Source organism: Sorex araneus, chromosome X, assembly GCF_027595985.1.
Source record: "Sorex araneus isolate mSorAra2 chromosome X, mSorAra2.pri, whole genome shotgun sequence".
Lineage (NCBI taxonomy): Eukaryota > Metazoa > Chordata > Mammalia > Eulipotyphla > Soricidae > Sorex > Sorex araneus.
In genome coordinates this window covers 200,054,176-200,070,784 of record NC_073313.1, presented here as the reverse complement: position 1 = coordinate 200,070,784, position 16,609 = coordinate 200,054,176, and the positions used below count along the sequence as shown (strand labels likewise).

Genomic DNA, 16,609 nt, shown 5'->3' with positions numbered 1-16,609 from the left:
GGGAAATCACTTCTTCACGTGACAGAGATTTATAGTATACCAGAAACTCCACTTTAGATCACTACACTCACAATAACATCACTAACATCATCCAATTATGATGATCCCTATAAGTTTCTTAGAGAATGAGACGTAAGATGAAATTTGAAGAGTGTATTTCTCAGATGAGGAACGTGTTCAGACCAATGTATAGTCCAACGTTCTTAGAATAAATGTTAGCCCCATTTGCTTAGAGTAAAAGCTCTGTTAAGGAAGAATTGGGAGACAAGACATGGAAAGAAAAAGACTTAAAGTTTGTTTTTTTTTTTTTTAAATGCTAGGCTCAAAAGTTAGTAGGCAAAAGTAAGGCTACAAAAATAGAAATGCCTAAGTTTTTCAGAAAATATGAGACTTTTCTTGGCCTGAAATCCAAAAGAAACTTCCTACCCGAGAATTTATGCAGGGAACAAGTTATCAAGAGTGTCAAAGCAAATTCAAAGTAATGTTAATCCAACAAACACTCCTGAAGTGTCAGGCGTGAAGCTTCTTGCTAAGTTAACTTTAGAACAAAATTCTATAATAATAGGCTAAATTAGTGCAGCCTCCCAATGATCTGAGAGCTATAGACTTTTAAGACTTCAGAGGATAGGTGATCAACCGTTTCTTTACCATGGTCTTTTATTCCTTCCAGATGAACATCTCACTTGAAACCAAACATGGACAATCAAACTTATATGTTATTATGTGGTATCTACCCTGGGGTATCATACCTTTGATACCATACACCTTGACATGTAAATAAATCCACATACTTTAAAAAAATTATCGGTAGCTGGGCAAAGTTTAGTTTGACTATGAATGATAGAAATAAAAATGAAAACAATCCTCACAAAAATAATATTGCCTTTTTGGGGTCAAATATTTTTTAAAGGAGAACAAGCCTAGCCTTAAATAGAAACCGAGCCTAATGTTTTAAACAATTACCTAACCTACTGACATGGGCGAAGTTCAGTCATCGAATCCTTAAAAAAAAAGAAAAATCTCGATGTCACTTAAACAGTGACATTGAATATTAGCAACTACTTCCGTTTAATTCTCTGAATTGCAGTAACCTATTAATAGAGTTGCCAGGTGGGACAAAAACCTAAGTTTGCATTTACATACATTCTATTGTCAGTTTAAAATGTACATCGTTTTTAAAAAGTGAAAAAAATGTTTCCCTCATTTGTTCCTCTCACGACATGAACTGGTAAAATAGGACAAATGATGTGTATTCGACAATAAACACTGGCTTGCTGCAATGCCCCCGAGAGACGGACGCGAGAATGCATCACCTTGTAAAGAACTTGTGAATTTTCTGCGCCACCTTGTGGCAAAAATGTAAACAACATGCGCGAGCACGGAGAGCTTTTTTTTTTTTTCCTTCACGGATCAGGCCTTCCAATAGCCGCATTGCGGGAATCTGCCGCTGAGGACAAACCAAGAGAAAATGGTGACGTCCTGTGAGTCAGAGACGAGGAACGGTCCGGACCCTTTTCCCACTTCCTTCTCCCGCTCCTTCAATGCCTTAAATCCTTGATCTGGGGTCGTTCAGCCGCCTTCCGGGTCTGCCGTCCCGGGGCCAACCCACCCGCCGACCCCTCCCCAATCACAGCGGTCCGTCCCCTGCCGCCCCGCCTCCCGCTAATCCAGCGCTTAGGCCCCGCCCCTTTCCCCGGCCAATGGCGCCGTGGCCCCGCCCCGCCTCTCCCCGGGGCCTCCGGAGCGCCCGCGGTGTTTGGGGTCCTCGGCCGCCTGGCCGGGCTCCTGGGGCTTCTCCGCGGGGTGCCGGTGGGGTGGCACCAGCCTGGCGTGCATCGACTTAGTCTCGGAGAAGACATGGATTTGCAAGGGCTGAAGGTGAGAGGGCGGAGCTTAGGCGTGGGGTTCCTCGGTGGTGGCCCGCGGCAGGGGGCGTGGAGAGCGCGCGAGTGGACTCGGCGAGGCCCACGCGCTCCTGCTGTCCCGGACTGGGGTGGGGTGGCCCACGCGGCACCCCTGCACGGCAGTGGCGGTGTGGGCCTGTTTCTCCTGCCCCTGCTCTGTCGCGCTGGGCCCTGCTTTGCAGTCTTGAGGTCCCGGGGCATCCTGTTCTTGAGCTCTGCTACAGAGCTGCCTCCAGTGTGTTTGTCCCACTCTTGGTGGTGTTTACTTGACTCCCTGCATCCAGTTTGCTCCCAAAGCTTGATGGCTCTCTGGTGCCTTCTTGCAGCCCATTGGATGCGCATAAGGACCGAAAGCAAACTAGTGTCCGCTGCCCTGCAGGACGTTAGTGAAAGGAGAAAAGAAAGACTAAAAATTGGATAATAAGATTGGACAATGGTGTCTGTTTAGTTTATTACTGTTCTCACCGATTCTTTCATTCAGCAAATATACAATAGCATGTCATGTCAGACATGATGTGAAAACAAAGAGGAGACTTGGATATGTGAAGTTTCGTGGTAGGCGTGCATTCAGTTCATTTGGTCCCTGATTCGCTGGTTCAGCAAATCCCGATGGACTCTCTCTAAGTCCCAGGAGCTGGTGTAAGTTTGCGCAAAACTCAGAGTTGCTCCCACAGATTTTACAGACGAATTCAGAAAACATCTAAATTCAGCAAATAATCCAATGTTTCCTGTGTCTTCCACTGTTTCAAGGCCTGAAGCAAGCCCAGCAGTAATAAAACTAAGAAAAAACCCCATTCCATCCAGGGATTCTCCTTTGAGTCAGCAGTTGGATGCTGAGAAATCGATAAAGGGCTATTGAACAGTGATAGGAATGCTGGGTTGTCATGCTTTTTTATTTATCTATTTTTTTGGCCTGAATTTTTCAGTGATCTTTCCATGAAGCCTTCCCGATTCTCTTACATATTTCCATGCCTTTAAATTTATCCTCTATACCTTTATCCCAATAAACTCTAGAGGATTAAGTTCAAGTCCTTAATATGAGACTCGTCTTGACAAACAGTAACTGTGACAAACCCTTGGTGTTGGGTGACAAGTAACAATAGGACATTGGTGGAGGATATTGGGCACTCTGGTGGTGAGAGGTGCAGTGCCTGTACATCAAGACCAAAAACATCATTACTGAAAACATGTTAATTTACAATAATTAAAAAAAAATAAGAATATAGGAGATTCTACTTAACTCTGCCTTCCTCTCCAACTTTGTCATCTTGTAATCTCTGTCTTGAGACTCTAGATCAGCATTTTACAACCGGGGCTTGTATAGCCTCCTATAGGCCTCCAGTATATTCCAAAATTGAGTAATGAGTCAATGGCAGGGTGTAGGGGGTAGGGGCGGGTGGGTAGTAGAGGGGCACATGGGAAGCAAATACAAGGAGCCCCACCCAGGGAGGAAACAAGCTTTAACAGGGAGCCACAGTTGGGGAAAACGTTGAGAAGTGCTGTTCTAAGTCCAGAGATGGCAAGCTTTCTTCATAAAGGACTAGGTAATGCGTATTTTAGGTATTGTGGGCAAGAGTTTCTGCCATGTCTAATCTGCCACTGGAGTGTGAAAGCAACCAGAGACAATTAGACAAACGGTGATTAAACTTGTTGCATTTTAATCTTTGGATACTGAAATTTTAATTTCCTATAAAATTTTCACATCAAAAATTCCTTTTTCCCCACCAAACCATTGGAAAGTGTGCAAACTTATTTTTGTATTGCTGTCCATACAGAAGTGTAGCGGGCCAGATAAAGCCCAAGGACCATCCTTTGCCAGCCCCTTCTCTAGAATGGAGCATGATGTTCCATCTTTCTTTTGTTGGGGAACAGTTATCCCTAAGGTGCCCGACTTGTACACCTGTCCTGGCTGGATCCTGCCTACGGGGTGAAGGAGGACGAGTGGGCAGAGAAACCCCTCCGGAGCAGTGGATCACAGCTCACTCGATCACCAAATACACACAGTTTTATAGAGGGTCTTGGCTTACAGGCCGCCTCTTGGCGTCCAATCACATTAGAGTTTAGAGCTTCTGGCCTATCACTTTCTCTTTCTGCTTTATCCGCGGTCCAATCCCTTTCAATCCCTTTGGAGTTAGAATGACTTGATTAAGGCGTAAGTGACAGTTTCTGCGTTTTAGGCGTAGGTGACTAGATGGGTCGAATGAGGCTCAAGGCCGGACACAAGATGCAGGCACCCTGTTTTGCTATCTCTGCCTAGTTGTTTCTTCTTGTGAAGTTTCATTTCAGGGCCGCTTTCAAGGTCGGATTTTTCCTGTTCCAGTGCCTGTCATCCCGGTCCACATTTCTTTTGGTATCTGTGCTGATTTATTTTCTCTGTTCTCCCTCGACCTAATCTTCCTCAAGAATCCTTATCTTCCTCAAGAATCGTGAAAGGGAAGTAGGAAGACTGTGTGTGTGTGTGGGGGGGGGGGGTGTAGGGGAGAGCGGAGTTTGGGAATCAAGAGAGTTGTGAAGTCCTCCCAAGAATCTTTAAATTTTACCCCTCAGTCCCCATATTCAATCTCTTTCTGTTCTGAAAGCAACTTAGAAACTCACTTCTAGCATCAGCTACATTGTATTTTAATACATTCCAGCCTCATTTGAAAAACTGGAACTTCTTGAGGGCTGGCCCAGGTGGGTGGTCAGTAAATGTTGGACTGAATCACTGGAGCCAAGGCAGTGGCGAGAACTATGGAGAGTGGGAAGAAGCTGCTGGGGGTTGGATTAAGGGGACTGGAACAGGAAGGTTTCTGGCCTGGGTGGCAGGCATACAGAGGAAGATGAATCCTGAGATTAGACAAGAGGTATTAACTGATGCATGATTATTTTATGTCTTCCTCATCAGGGGATAGAAGAGCTTTCTTACCTCCTACCTGCCGTTGCCTGAATTTTACCACCCTTACAAATGATATGTAATTGACTAACGGTATTTTTTTTTGCATTTTTTATTGAGTCACCAAGAGATACACAGTTACAAAGCTCTTCATGGTTCAGGTTTCAATCATACAATGTTCCAACACCCATCCCTGCACAAGTGTACATTTCACACCACCAATGATCCCAGCTTCCCTCCCTTCTTCCCTCCCTCCCCACCCTTTTCTTTTGGGAATTATGGTTTGCAGTACAGATAAGGAGGGGTTATCCTGTTTGTTTCAGTCCCAGCCTGTCTCTCTCTCTCTCTCTCTCTCTCTCTCTCTCTCTCTCTCTCTCTCTCTCTCTCTCTCTCTCTCTCTCTCTCTCTCTCTCTCTCTCCCCTCCTCCTCCTCCTCTCTCTTCTTTAGGGCCTTTTTGTTTGTAGTACAGTAATGAAAGGTTATCAGGTTGTCCCTTTACCAACTTTCAACACTCAGTTCCTGTCAAAAATGACCATTTCCAACTTTATTAATGTGATGTTGGTCCCTTCTTTATCCCTACTGTCCTTCACCCTGCCCCCACACTCTTGTGGCAAGAAAGCAAGCTAGTTTTAAAAATAAATTCATAATATGCCCCTGGGAATCTTGTCTTTTTTTCTCTTCCTGTTTCTTGCCTGTTGTCCAGTGTTCTATTTCTTTGAAAAGGTATAGGCAATGGAAAGAAAAGAAGAGAAAGAAGTCTATTAAGAGTAGCGATTTAGGAAAAATGATTGAAACTTCCAGGAATTGTTGAATTATTTCTGCAATTTTTTGTTCATGTTCTTTGTTCCTCAGTGCTAAGCGCTAGACTTTGATGCTGTTTTAGGGAACTAGTAGAGGGGTAAAACCACATTATTTAAAGGCTTAGTCAGTATTTTAGATTTTTAACTGTGATTAAGAACACTAGCATCTCTTTTTGACAATTGATACTTTTTTCAGGCATTGATTAATTACTATTGTCAAGAAAGGTATTTCCATCACGTTTTGGTTGTTGCCAGTGAAGGAATGAAGAAGTATGCCAATGAGCCCATCTTCAGGTTTTATTATGCCTATGGCACATTGATGGAAGGTATGTGTCCACTATTACATGTGCTCCATAAGTTTTCTCGGTTTTTTGTTTGTTTGTTTCTTTGTTCGCTTGGTCACACCCAGTGATGCTCAGGGGTTACTCCTGGCTCTGTACTCAGAAATTACTCCTGGCAGTGCCTGGGGGACCATATGGGATACCAGGAATTGAACATGGGTCAGCCGTGTGCAAGGCAAACACCCTACCCCCTGTACTATTGTTCCGGCCCCCATAAGTTTTAAATTGTTGCTTTTATTTTTATTTATTTATTTATTTTAAAAATTGTTTTATTTTATTTTCCTTTATTTTTTGCCTTTTGGGTCACACCCAGCAACGCACAGGGGTCACTCCTTGCTCATGCACTCAGGAATTACCCCTGGCAGTGCTCAGGGTACCATATGGGATGCTGGGATTCGAACCTGGGTCGGCCGCGTGCAAGGCAAATGCCCTACCCGCTGTGCTGTCACTCCAGCCCCTAAATTGTTGCTTTTAATAATAACTTTTTACATTGCAATTTTGATTACAGGTAAAACTCAAGAAGCTCTTCGAGAATTTGAGGCTATTAAAAATAAAGAAGATGTATCCCTTTGTTCTCAAATTGCATTGATATACGCGCATAAAATGAGCCCTAATCCAGGTATGGCATTTAAATACAATGCTTAGGAACATTATTCCTACTCATTTTATTTTTATTTTTCTTAATTACCAAAGCATCCGGTCTGCATTATATTCAGCCTATAGATGACAAGGTTTTAAATTCATCAATCACAAAAATTCTCTATCATATTTCATAAACAACAGCAGAAGTTTCACTAATATGTAAGAATTGTTTGCAAACTGGAGTGATAATATAGCAGGTAGGACATTGCCTTTCAGGTTCAATTCCTGGCTACCCATACCCCAAGCACCGCCAGGAGTGATCCCTGAGCACAGAGCCAGGAGTAACTCCTGAGCATCTCCAGATGTGGCACAGAAACAAACAAGAATTGTTTGAGGACAACACCCAAGCAGGTATATTCAAAAATTGGTTTGTAGCACTCAAATGTAGAGTGGTCCATCTATAACTTGCTGTGTTATAGATGATTCTATGCAGTTTTTCTCTTCTATTATATATTAAATTTTATGAAAACCCTTGCTTGGTTTTTTGAAGTCTTTTTAGGTCACAACCAGCAACGCCCAGGGGTTACTTCTGGTTCTGTACTCAGGAATTACTCCTGGCAATACTCAGAGGACCATATGAGATGCAGGGATCAAACTCAGGTTGGCCACGTGCTAGGCAGATGCCCTACCTGCTGTACTATCACTTCTGCCCCCTTTACATGCTTTTAAGGTTAATATGGTCCTAACCCTGAAATATATTTGGTAGATTTTTATCTGTTAGTAGATTTGGAACTGGATTAGGAACTGGATTATAGCAAGAACTTTACATAAATTCTAATTAAAACTAAGTGAACTGTCAATGAAGAGGTTTTGTGGGTTGGGTTTTTTGTTTTTGTGTATTTTTTTGAGCTACTCCTGGCAGTGCTCAGCACTTACTCCTAGATCTGTGCTCAGGGATCAGTTCTGGTGGTGCTATGGAGAACATATATGGTGATACAGTGAACTGGGTTCAGCTGCATGCATCTTATCTGTGCTGTCTCTTAAGCCCCTGTAGTGTAATTTAATGACAGTGGCAGTGTATCAGAATTGTATAATAAAGAAGAGATATTTCCATATGCATCCAGTAATAGTATGTGATAATAGATTTTGATAATAATAGCATCTTAAATACATATGTTTTTTTTTTAAATAAACAGCAGTCAAATGGTAAACATTTTTTAAACTAGTTGTAAACAGTCTTTCCTTCATCACAGTATACCTGCTTTACCCTGCATGTAGCACTGTAGCACTGTCATTCCCTTGTTCATCGATTTGCTCAAGCGGCCACCCGTAACGTCTCCGTTGTGAGACTTGTTGTTACTGTTTTTGGCATATTGAATACACCATGGGTAGCTTGCCAGGCTCTGTCTTGTGGGCTGGATACTCTCGGTAGCTTGCCGGGCTCCCCGAGAAGGACAGAGGAATTGAACCAGGGTCAGCCGCGTGCAAGGCAAATGCCCTACCTGCTGTCCTATCACTGTAGTCCTACATGTACTTGCATAAATCAATAAAATAATGAATAAAATGCCAATATGTTTCTCAAATAGCCATCAACTAGATGCTTACTTACTCTACTGGTTATGCTACATGTAGTCCACTAGATAGAAAAGAATTATAAGACGTTGTCTGTGACATCAATCTTATAACCTAGTTATGGAAAAGAAAATGTGAAGCAGACAAAAATTGAAATCTAACATTACTTATAAATAAAATGGTAAGATAAAACAAACAAAGTCATAATTTGAAGTAATCTGTACTATTTCATTTAATGTCTCTCTCTTTTCTCTCCCAGATAGAGAAGCTATTCTGGAATCAGATGCCAAAGTAAAGGAACAACGTAAAGGAGCAGGACCAAAAGTTTTATACTATGCAGGCTTATTTTTATGGCACATTGGTCGTCATGATAAAGCAAAAGAATATATTGACAGAATGATCAAAATGTCAAATGGCAGTAAAGAGGTAGTTGTTTTTCTTATTTTAAAGTGGTAGCAGTAACATTAAAGCAAAAGTATTGTGTGTTCAGTGGTATTGGCTTTTCTTTGTTATTATTCACTATTAGTGAAGTTCTCACTTTACAAATAACAGCTTTATTTTAGTATTTGTAAAATTAAGTACTTAAGGAAAGACCTTTTTTATAAGTCTTGGGAGAATATGGAAGAATTTCTTTGAGGATAGTAGCTTTTGAGCTATGACTTGAAAGATTAATACGGTCTCAAAGGGCAAAAATTGTGGGGGAAAAAAAAGTCAGTTCTCTCAAGGTGGGAGATTATAGATGGTAATAAGGAAGTTAAGGAGACATGTTAGTTCTAGATACAGTGAGAACTGAATAGTTGATGGTAATGTAGGGGTACATAGAAGAAGACAGTGGGAAAAACTTAGAGGTGTGGGTTTGAGCAAATATGGATATTGTCTGCTAAGTACAAATATTTGTATCCTCTGAAAGTCTGGATAGTTCTGTCATGTGATTATATGAAAATTCAGAAGATTAATTTGACAGTGCTTTTTATAGGAGAAATTCATCTGGCACTGGAGAGATACTACAGCAGGCAGGGTGCTTGTTTTGCATGCAGTCCACCTGGGTTCCATCCCTGGCTCCCCCTATGGTCTCCCAAATACTGTTAGGAGTGATTTCTGAGAGAAGAGCCAGGAGTAATCCCTGAGTATCACCATATGTCCTCTCCACTACCCCCACCCCCCCAAAAAAAAAGTGAGGAATTGACCTGAGGAGAAGGAACTTTTTTTTTTTAAATCATGTGGCCAGAAAAGGTAACAGTTGAGCAAAGGTTTATATAAGCTGGTGAGAGCAGTCTTGTGGATTCTAGGGGAGAGCATTATATCTTTTAGATATATCAAGTTCAATATTGAGACTTGGTCATTTGAATTTCTGTAGACTAGTTATGGAAATGAAAAAAGAGTTTCTTACTAGTTTTAACTTTTAATGATATGTGGCAAAGTACTATTTTTTTCCCGTTCATTTAATCACTTTGCAAAAAGGTAGTTCTTTTGTGTTGAGTCACATAATTAACAGTTATTATTAAGCAGAGTTCTAGTGGAGTTCATGCCCAATTCAATCAGCTTAATCAATGGCTGAGTAAATAGCAGTACTCCTACATTAAAAAAAAAAAGTTCTAGATATTCTGATCTGGAAAAATTACTTAAGTGTTTTGGAAGATTATTTAGCACAGTGGAATATTTAACAAGCTTCTTAGTATTGACCATAAAAATAATCTTAAAGCTTAAAATTGATAATTTAATTCCCATGTTGTAGAATAACAAGTTTTCACAACATTTTTACTCACAAGGTTTTATTGTCAGCTGACCTCGTGGCGCAAGGATAGCACGTCTGACTCCACAAGGTTTTATTTATAATTTTGATTAAGCACGCTTATTAAATTTATTTTTAAATAACCTTAGTCATCTCTCTCAATTATATTTATTTCACTTATACAAAAAAAGTAAGTATGATTAGAATAATTCATTTTACAGGGACAGGTTTTAAGAGCGTGGCTTTATATTACAAGAGGAAAAGAACCTTATGCTAAAAAAGCACTGAGATACTTTGAAGATGGATTGCAAGATGGAAATGATATCTTTGCACTTCTGGGTAAGGTGAGTTGGAATTGAGGTTAAATGAATGATGTTTGCATTTTGTTTATATGAACCCCAAGAAATTTGAGTATCTCAAATAATAATTTATATGTTTTATTTTTAAATGAACTCTCTTCAGTAGAAGGGACTTGCATTTCTATAGGATAATGAGCAGTAGACTAGGAGAAATTTAGTTCCTGCAAAATTCTGAATTTGGCTGAATTTTAATTGTTGATAGTGATGATGCGTATATTATTTACCTACAAAACATTCAGTAGATGTCTGGTATGCATCATGAGGCATCACAGTGGAATATTTAACAAGCTTAAATATTTTGAGAATATCTAGAGCAAAATAAAAGATGCTTTTGTAGAGCTTATATCCTACTGGTGGAGATAGACAAGGCAGTAAAGGGTATGGTTAGGGTGGCAAGAGCAATGGAAATAGGAGGCTGAGAAAGAAGTAAAGCTGGGGATCTGAAGTTGAAGTTCTCAATAATGTGGTTCAAGAAGTTAACATTTGAGTGAATATTTACCAGGAGATGACAATAAAGCACTTTGGACCCTTAGGAGACAGTATTACAGATGCAGCATATAAGTTCAGTATCTTAAGATATGTTCAAGACATGCCAGGAGATTAAATGAATGAAAGAGTTAAGGAGAAGACTGGAGGGAAAGAAGGTGGGAATGGGGTTATGAGGAAAGGTGGGGCTCAGTCTGTAAGGCCTTTGACTATTTTTACTTAGAGTTAGATATACTATCAATGAAAAGATAAATAACCTGATCTGATTTACACGATGAAGCAATTGAAAATATGGAGTACATTAAACATTGGTATTCTCCTTACTCTGGGCTGGAGCGATAGCACAGTGGTAGGGCGTTTGCGTTGCACTCGGCCGACCCGTGTTCGATTCTTCCACCCCTCGGAGAGCCTGGCAAGCTACCTGAAGTGTATTCGATATGCCAAAAACAGTAACAATAAGTCTCACAATGAGGTGTTACTGGTGCCTGCTCGAGCAAATTGATGAGCAACAGGATGACAGTGACAGTGATTCTTCTTACTCTAGGACAGCTTTAATATTTATAACTGAAGTTTTCATGTCAGATTTTTCCCCCTCCCATCAGGCACAATGCCTTGAGATGTCTCAGATTTATTCAGGTGCTCTGGAGACTGTGAACAAAATAATAATGAACTTTCCAAGTTTTCTTCCTGCTTATGTAAAGAAAATGAAATTACAACTGGCCTTGCAGGACTGGGACCAGACAGTTGAAACAGCACAAAGGTAAAATAAAAATTTAACAAAAAAGAAGACATACATATCTTTGTAACCTCTAATTTGGGAGACCATCTTCCAAATTACTCCTCTTTGTGCATTATATAAATATATGTGTGTGTGTATGTGTGTGTGTGTGCTCATTGCAACATACAGAATAACTGGAACCAAGAAACACTAGAAACAACCTAACTGGTCAGCCCTTTGGAAAACAATATGGACGATTCTCAAAAAACTAGAGGTTGAGCGCTCCCATTTGACCCAGCAATACCACTGCTGGGAATATATCCCAGAGGAGCAAAAAAGTATAGTCGAAATGACATCTGCACTTATATGTTCATCGCAGCACTGTTTACAATAGCCAGAATCTGGAAAAAACCTGAGTGCCCTAGAACAGATGACTGGTTGAAGAAACTTTGGTACATCTATACAATGGAATACTATGCAGCTGTTAGAAAAAATAAGGTCATGAAGTTTGCATATAAGTGGATCAGCATGGAAAGTATCATGCTAAGTGAAATGAGTCAGAAAGAGAGAGACAGACATAGAAAGATTGCACTCATCTGTGGAATATAGAATAATAGACTAGGAGTCTAACACCCAAGAATAGTAGTAATAAGTACCAGGAGGTTGACTCCATGGCTTGGAGGCTGGTCTCTCATTCTGGCAACTCAGAGAAGGGAACACCAAGTAAAATGTGGTCGGAGGTCATGCGGGGGAAGGGTGATGCATGCCGAATGTAGACTAGAGACTGAACACAATGGCCGCTCAACATCTTTATTGCAAACCACAACACCTAATCAGAGAGAGAGAACAAAAGGGAATACCCTGCCATAATGGCAGTGTGGGGTGGGGGGAGATGGGACTGGGGAGGGTGGGAGGGATGCTGGGTTTACTGGTGGTAGAGAATGGGCACTGGTAAAAGGATGGGTTCTCTAACTTTGTATGGGGGAAACATGAGCACAAAAATGTATAAATCTGTAACTGCACCCTCACGGTGATTCACTAATTAAAAAAAAAAGAAAGAAAGAAACAACCTAACTGTTTGTCTAACAATGGGTAGAGATCAAGCAAACTATTTGTATGTTCACTTTGTAGAATGCTATTATTATTAAAAATAATTAGGTATTTCTGTGTGACTAGGTATGGATGGATATCCAGGAAATACTAAGTTCAAGGGGAAAAACTATAAAAAATGTATACAAGTTCATTTTTTAAATTTTATAAGAATCCCCAAATTACACACACGTATTTTAAACATTGTAAAGTTATCATGCATACATACATGCAAACTGTGGCCTTCATCTATCATTTATCACCACAAAAAGAGATTAGATTGCCTTGAACATGGTTGATATTTAGTTGAGGTAGTAAATAAACAGTAAAACATTGTTTCCCAAATTAAGGATTAGTGAATCAAAAGGTATTGTATTTGTTAGAATAGGCTAAGTCCCTATAACAAATAGATCTGAATATTTAATGTCTTAACCCAATAGATCTTTCTATTGAAGTAATATTGATCTACAGCACTGTGTTTTAGTACAGATTCATATCTCTTCAAGTGTATGTCTCACATACACAATCAAAACTAATTAACCTCTACAAAAGTCCACTTGCTCCCTTCCACCCTTTTCTTCTACTCCTTTCTTAAAACTCAAGGGTTTGTTTTGGTTTGGTTTTGTCTGTTCATTTGCTTTGTTTCTTTATATTGTCCATGTGAATAAAATCATCTGATATTTGCCTTTTTCCTTTTTTTAATTTTTATAGCTCTTATGTTATTTCTTAATAAGGTCAGATTTTGTTCCTAGTATTAAAATATTGTTATAAAAATTTTTATAATTTGTACTACATATGCCTGTATTTTAATATGATTGCATTAATAGGTTTTAAAAATATTCACCTGATCTTAATATTCCTGGAATTTTTATAATAAATCTGCCTGGTCAAGGTGAATTAGTCTATCAGTAAATTATTGGATGTGGTGATTTAATACTTTATTCAGGGTCATTGGTGATTAATACTTTATCAGGATTGCTGCAGGAATTAATGAAACTGATATGATCTGTACATTATTTTTTAAAGCATTAAATAGTTACAATTCAGAAATTTTTTTTTAGAATAGTACTTAGGTAGATCTCAAAAATATTTCACTAATTAATATTACACAATAATCAGATCAACCAGACAATCTTTCAAACCATCAAATAAAAGAAAATATGTAACTTTTCTTTAAACACTGATGTGTTTTTTGGCAGGTTAATGCTTCAAGATAATCAAAATGTGGAAGCCCTAAGAATGCTGACTCTTTACCACCTGTGTAGAGAGGGGAATATAGAGAAGGTATGTTATACTATATGTTGTACTATATTACTTACTACTTCAAATAAGTATTAACGATATTCAAGGCAATCTAATCTCTTTTTTTTGGTGGTAAATGACATCCCACATAAAATGTGCATTTAGTTTTATAGGCATAAGCACATACACAAGAGCCTTAAAGTCATCTTTTTTAAGTATGTTAACAGAATTTTTAGTTGATTCTTAAAAATACACATTAATGATGTGAGCTGCTTAAAAATCAACAATTGAAGGAAAAATAGCTTAAAGTTAAAACTTCCTCAAAGGGCCTTGTGTGATACTACAGCGGGTAGGGCATTTACCTTGCATGCGGTCAACCTGAGTTTGAGCCCTTGGCACCCCAGGTGGTCCTCCCAAGCCTCTGAGGAGTGATCCTTGAGCACAGAGCCAGGAGTAAGCCCTGAGCATGAAAAATGTGAACCCAAAACAAAAACCATTTTTGAAAATTTCTTGAATTATAAGCTATATGTTTTTGTACTTAGTATTACCATGTACTTACATGATTAATGTACATTTTTAGTGAATTTGCATGAGTTGAATAGACTTAGGATGAAATTGCATGGAACCTTATAAAAACATGTATGTTTCTTTCAGTAGTGAGCACATAGACTATATAATGAATAATGCAATGCTAAAATTCAATATAAAGTAAATAATACTATAATAGATTTTAATTGTAAAATAATTTAAATACAAAGTAAATAATATCATGTTAGATTTCAATTGGGTTAAATTGAGCAATGTGATAACCACTGAAAAGTACTTTAGTAATTATTAGAAAATCTTATTTTCTACTAGGATCTAAAATCTTAGTAGATTTTTTTAATAATTAGAAGAGTTGAAAACAACTCTTCAGTAAAATTTCTTGGCATTGAAATTAGTTATGCTAAGTATCTTGATGACTTTTTTAAAATTTTTATTTTTTTATTAATTCACTGTGAGATACATTAACAAAAATTTCATGTTTGAACTTCAATCATATCGTCATCCAACACCCATCCTTTCACCAGTGCACATTTTCCACCACCAAAAACCCCATTATTCCCCTCCCTTCACTTTCCATACCTCCCCCTGCTTGTGTGGCAGATAATTTGCAAGGTATTCTTTCTCTACTTTAGTTACCTTCGATATTTCGAGACCAGTCCTATCTTCCCTTATATTTGCCAAAAATACAATTGCTAGACAATGTGTTTTGTATTGCTTGTTATGGATATAATATAATGTCACATGGCCACGAAAGCAGCCACGTGCTTTTGGAATTCTAAGATTTTAATAATTAGGGCCTGAAGAAATTACTGCCACAGGTTGCTCATGTATGAGATTCTTGTGTGTGTCTCTGGATCGTGGCCATGTGGTGCTTCTTGCTGGCTTCTAGAAAATGGCGACCACTGGAGCTCTTAGAGGACAGATGGTGGGACTGCACCTGCCCCCCATCTGGAGCAGCCCAGCGGAGAAGGCCTGTTGCAAAGTCCCAGGCCATCTCTGCCGCAAGTTGCTCGGGTCCAAGATTTCTGTGTGTGTCCTATCTTTTTTTTTTTTTTTAATTGAATCACCATGTGGAAAGTTACATAGTTCTCAGGGTTATGTCAGTTATACAATACTCAAACACCCTTCCCTTCACCAGTGCCCATATTCCATCACCAACCACCCCAGTATACCTCCCACCTCCCACCCTCTCCCATCCACCCAGCCCCCCCTTGTAAGTGATAAGTTTCATTTTGTTTACTCTTTATCTTGATTACATTCCATGTTTCAACTCATAACTCACTATTATTGCTGGAGTTCCCCCCCCCCCAAAAAAAAGGCAGTCCTACTGCCAAGGAAGCATTTGATAGTTTTCCATTGCTGAGAATGTAGAGATATTAAGTCCCACTGTTTGTTACATAACTTTTCTTCATTTTCCCCCCCCTCCTTCCCATGCCACCGAGTTCATGCCTGCTTAGTAATCTTCATAGTATGATTGATGCCACGCTGCCTAACAAAGGGAAAAAAAACCTAGAAAGATGATTATTTCCCGTCATCAGCCAGCGTGGGGCTATAGCTTAGTTGATAGTCTAGCAGCATGTCTGCAAGCAGTTTCTGGAACCAATAGTAGTGCGCTGGTATCGGCCCCGGCTCGAGACTCCACCAGCATCCCGCTGTTCCATGTACATAATTTTTTTTTCCTTATATCCCGTTCCCACACCACCAGGTTCGTGCCTGCTTAATGGACATCATAATATGGCTAACACCACACCGCATTTCTTTCCGAGAAAGAAATATTTCTTCTCCTCAGCTGGCATGGGGTTATAGCTTAGTTCAGTCTAGAGAGATGGCTACCACTATGATTGCCTTCAATATTTCAACAAAAGACTTACTATTCTTGTTAGGATTATCCCCCCAAAGTCCAACCTGTTACAAAGGAACCATTTCATATTGCTGATGATTAGATGATTTTAGGTCGCGGTTTTGGGTTTCTGTATAAAGTCCAGGGAAAATTCTGCCAGAAATTATATCACTACAAACTTTTACCCTTTTATGGTGCTCATAAGATGGAAAAACCTAGAGAAATACCGGGCCCCCACTGTAGCAGCCTGGCGGAAAGGCTCAGTTCACATTCTGGAAGTATTTCAGTGGGCTGCTGGTGTCCAAAGTAGCTCTTTTGGGCTCCTCGGTCATGCTGGAGCGGCAGCAGCGGCGAAAGGGGAGTGCAAGTGGGTCCACTGTCCTTAAGTATGGGCAGTGGGCAGAGACTGGTACTTCCCTGCCCCCTGAGGTCTCCCGCAAGCGGCTCCGCATTTGGATCGGTGTCTCCATTTTGTGCTCAAAGAAAAGCGGTGAAAGCTGTGCTGTGCCCAGGAGGGAGGGGTTG

General features: G+C 39.8%; 1 protein-coding gene across 1 annotated transcript in view; it reads left to right on the top strand.

The window, feature by feature from the left end:
• The first annotated feature begins 1,746 nt into the window (after positions 1-1,746).
• The window catches only part of TTC21B (tetratricopeptide repeat domain 21B), an 82,413-nt gene continuing 67,550 nt past the window's right edge, over positions 1,747-16,609 (top strand). Inside the window, exons 1-7 of the mRNA XM_055123008.1 lie at positions 1,747-1,878; positions 5,774-5,903; positions 6,427-6,537; positions 8,332-8,498; positions 10,026-10,148; positions 11,252-11,409; positions 13,656-13,740. Coding sequence (XP_054978983.1) covers positions 1,858-1,878; positions 5,774-5,903; positions 6,427-6,537; positions 8,332-8,498; positions 10,026-10,148; positions 11,252-11,409; positions 13,656-13,740 — 795 coding nt within the window. The 5' untranslated portion in view covers positions 1,747-1,857. The remainder of the gene's footprint in view (positions 1,879-5,773; positions 5,904-6,426; positions 6,538-8,331; positions 8,499-10,025; positions 10,149-11,251; positions 11,410-13,655; positions 13,741-16,609) is intronic.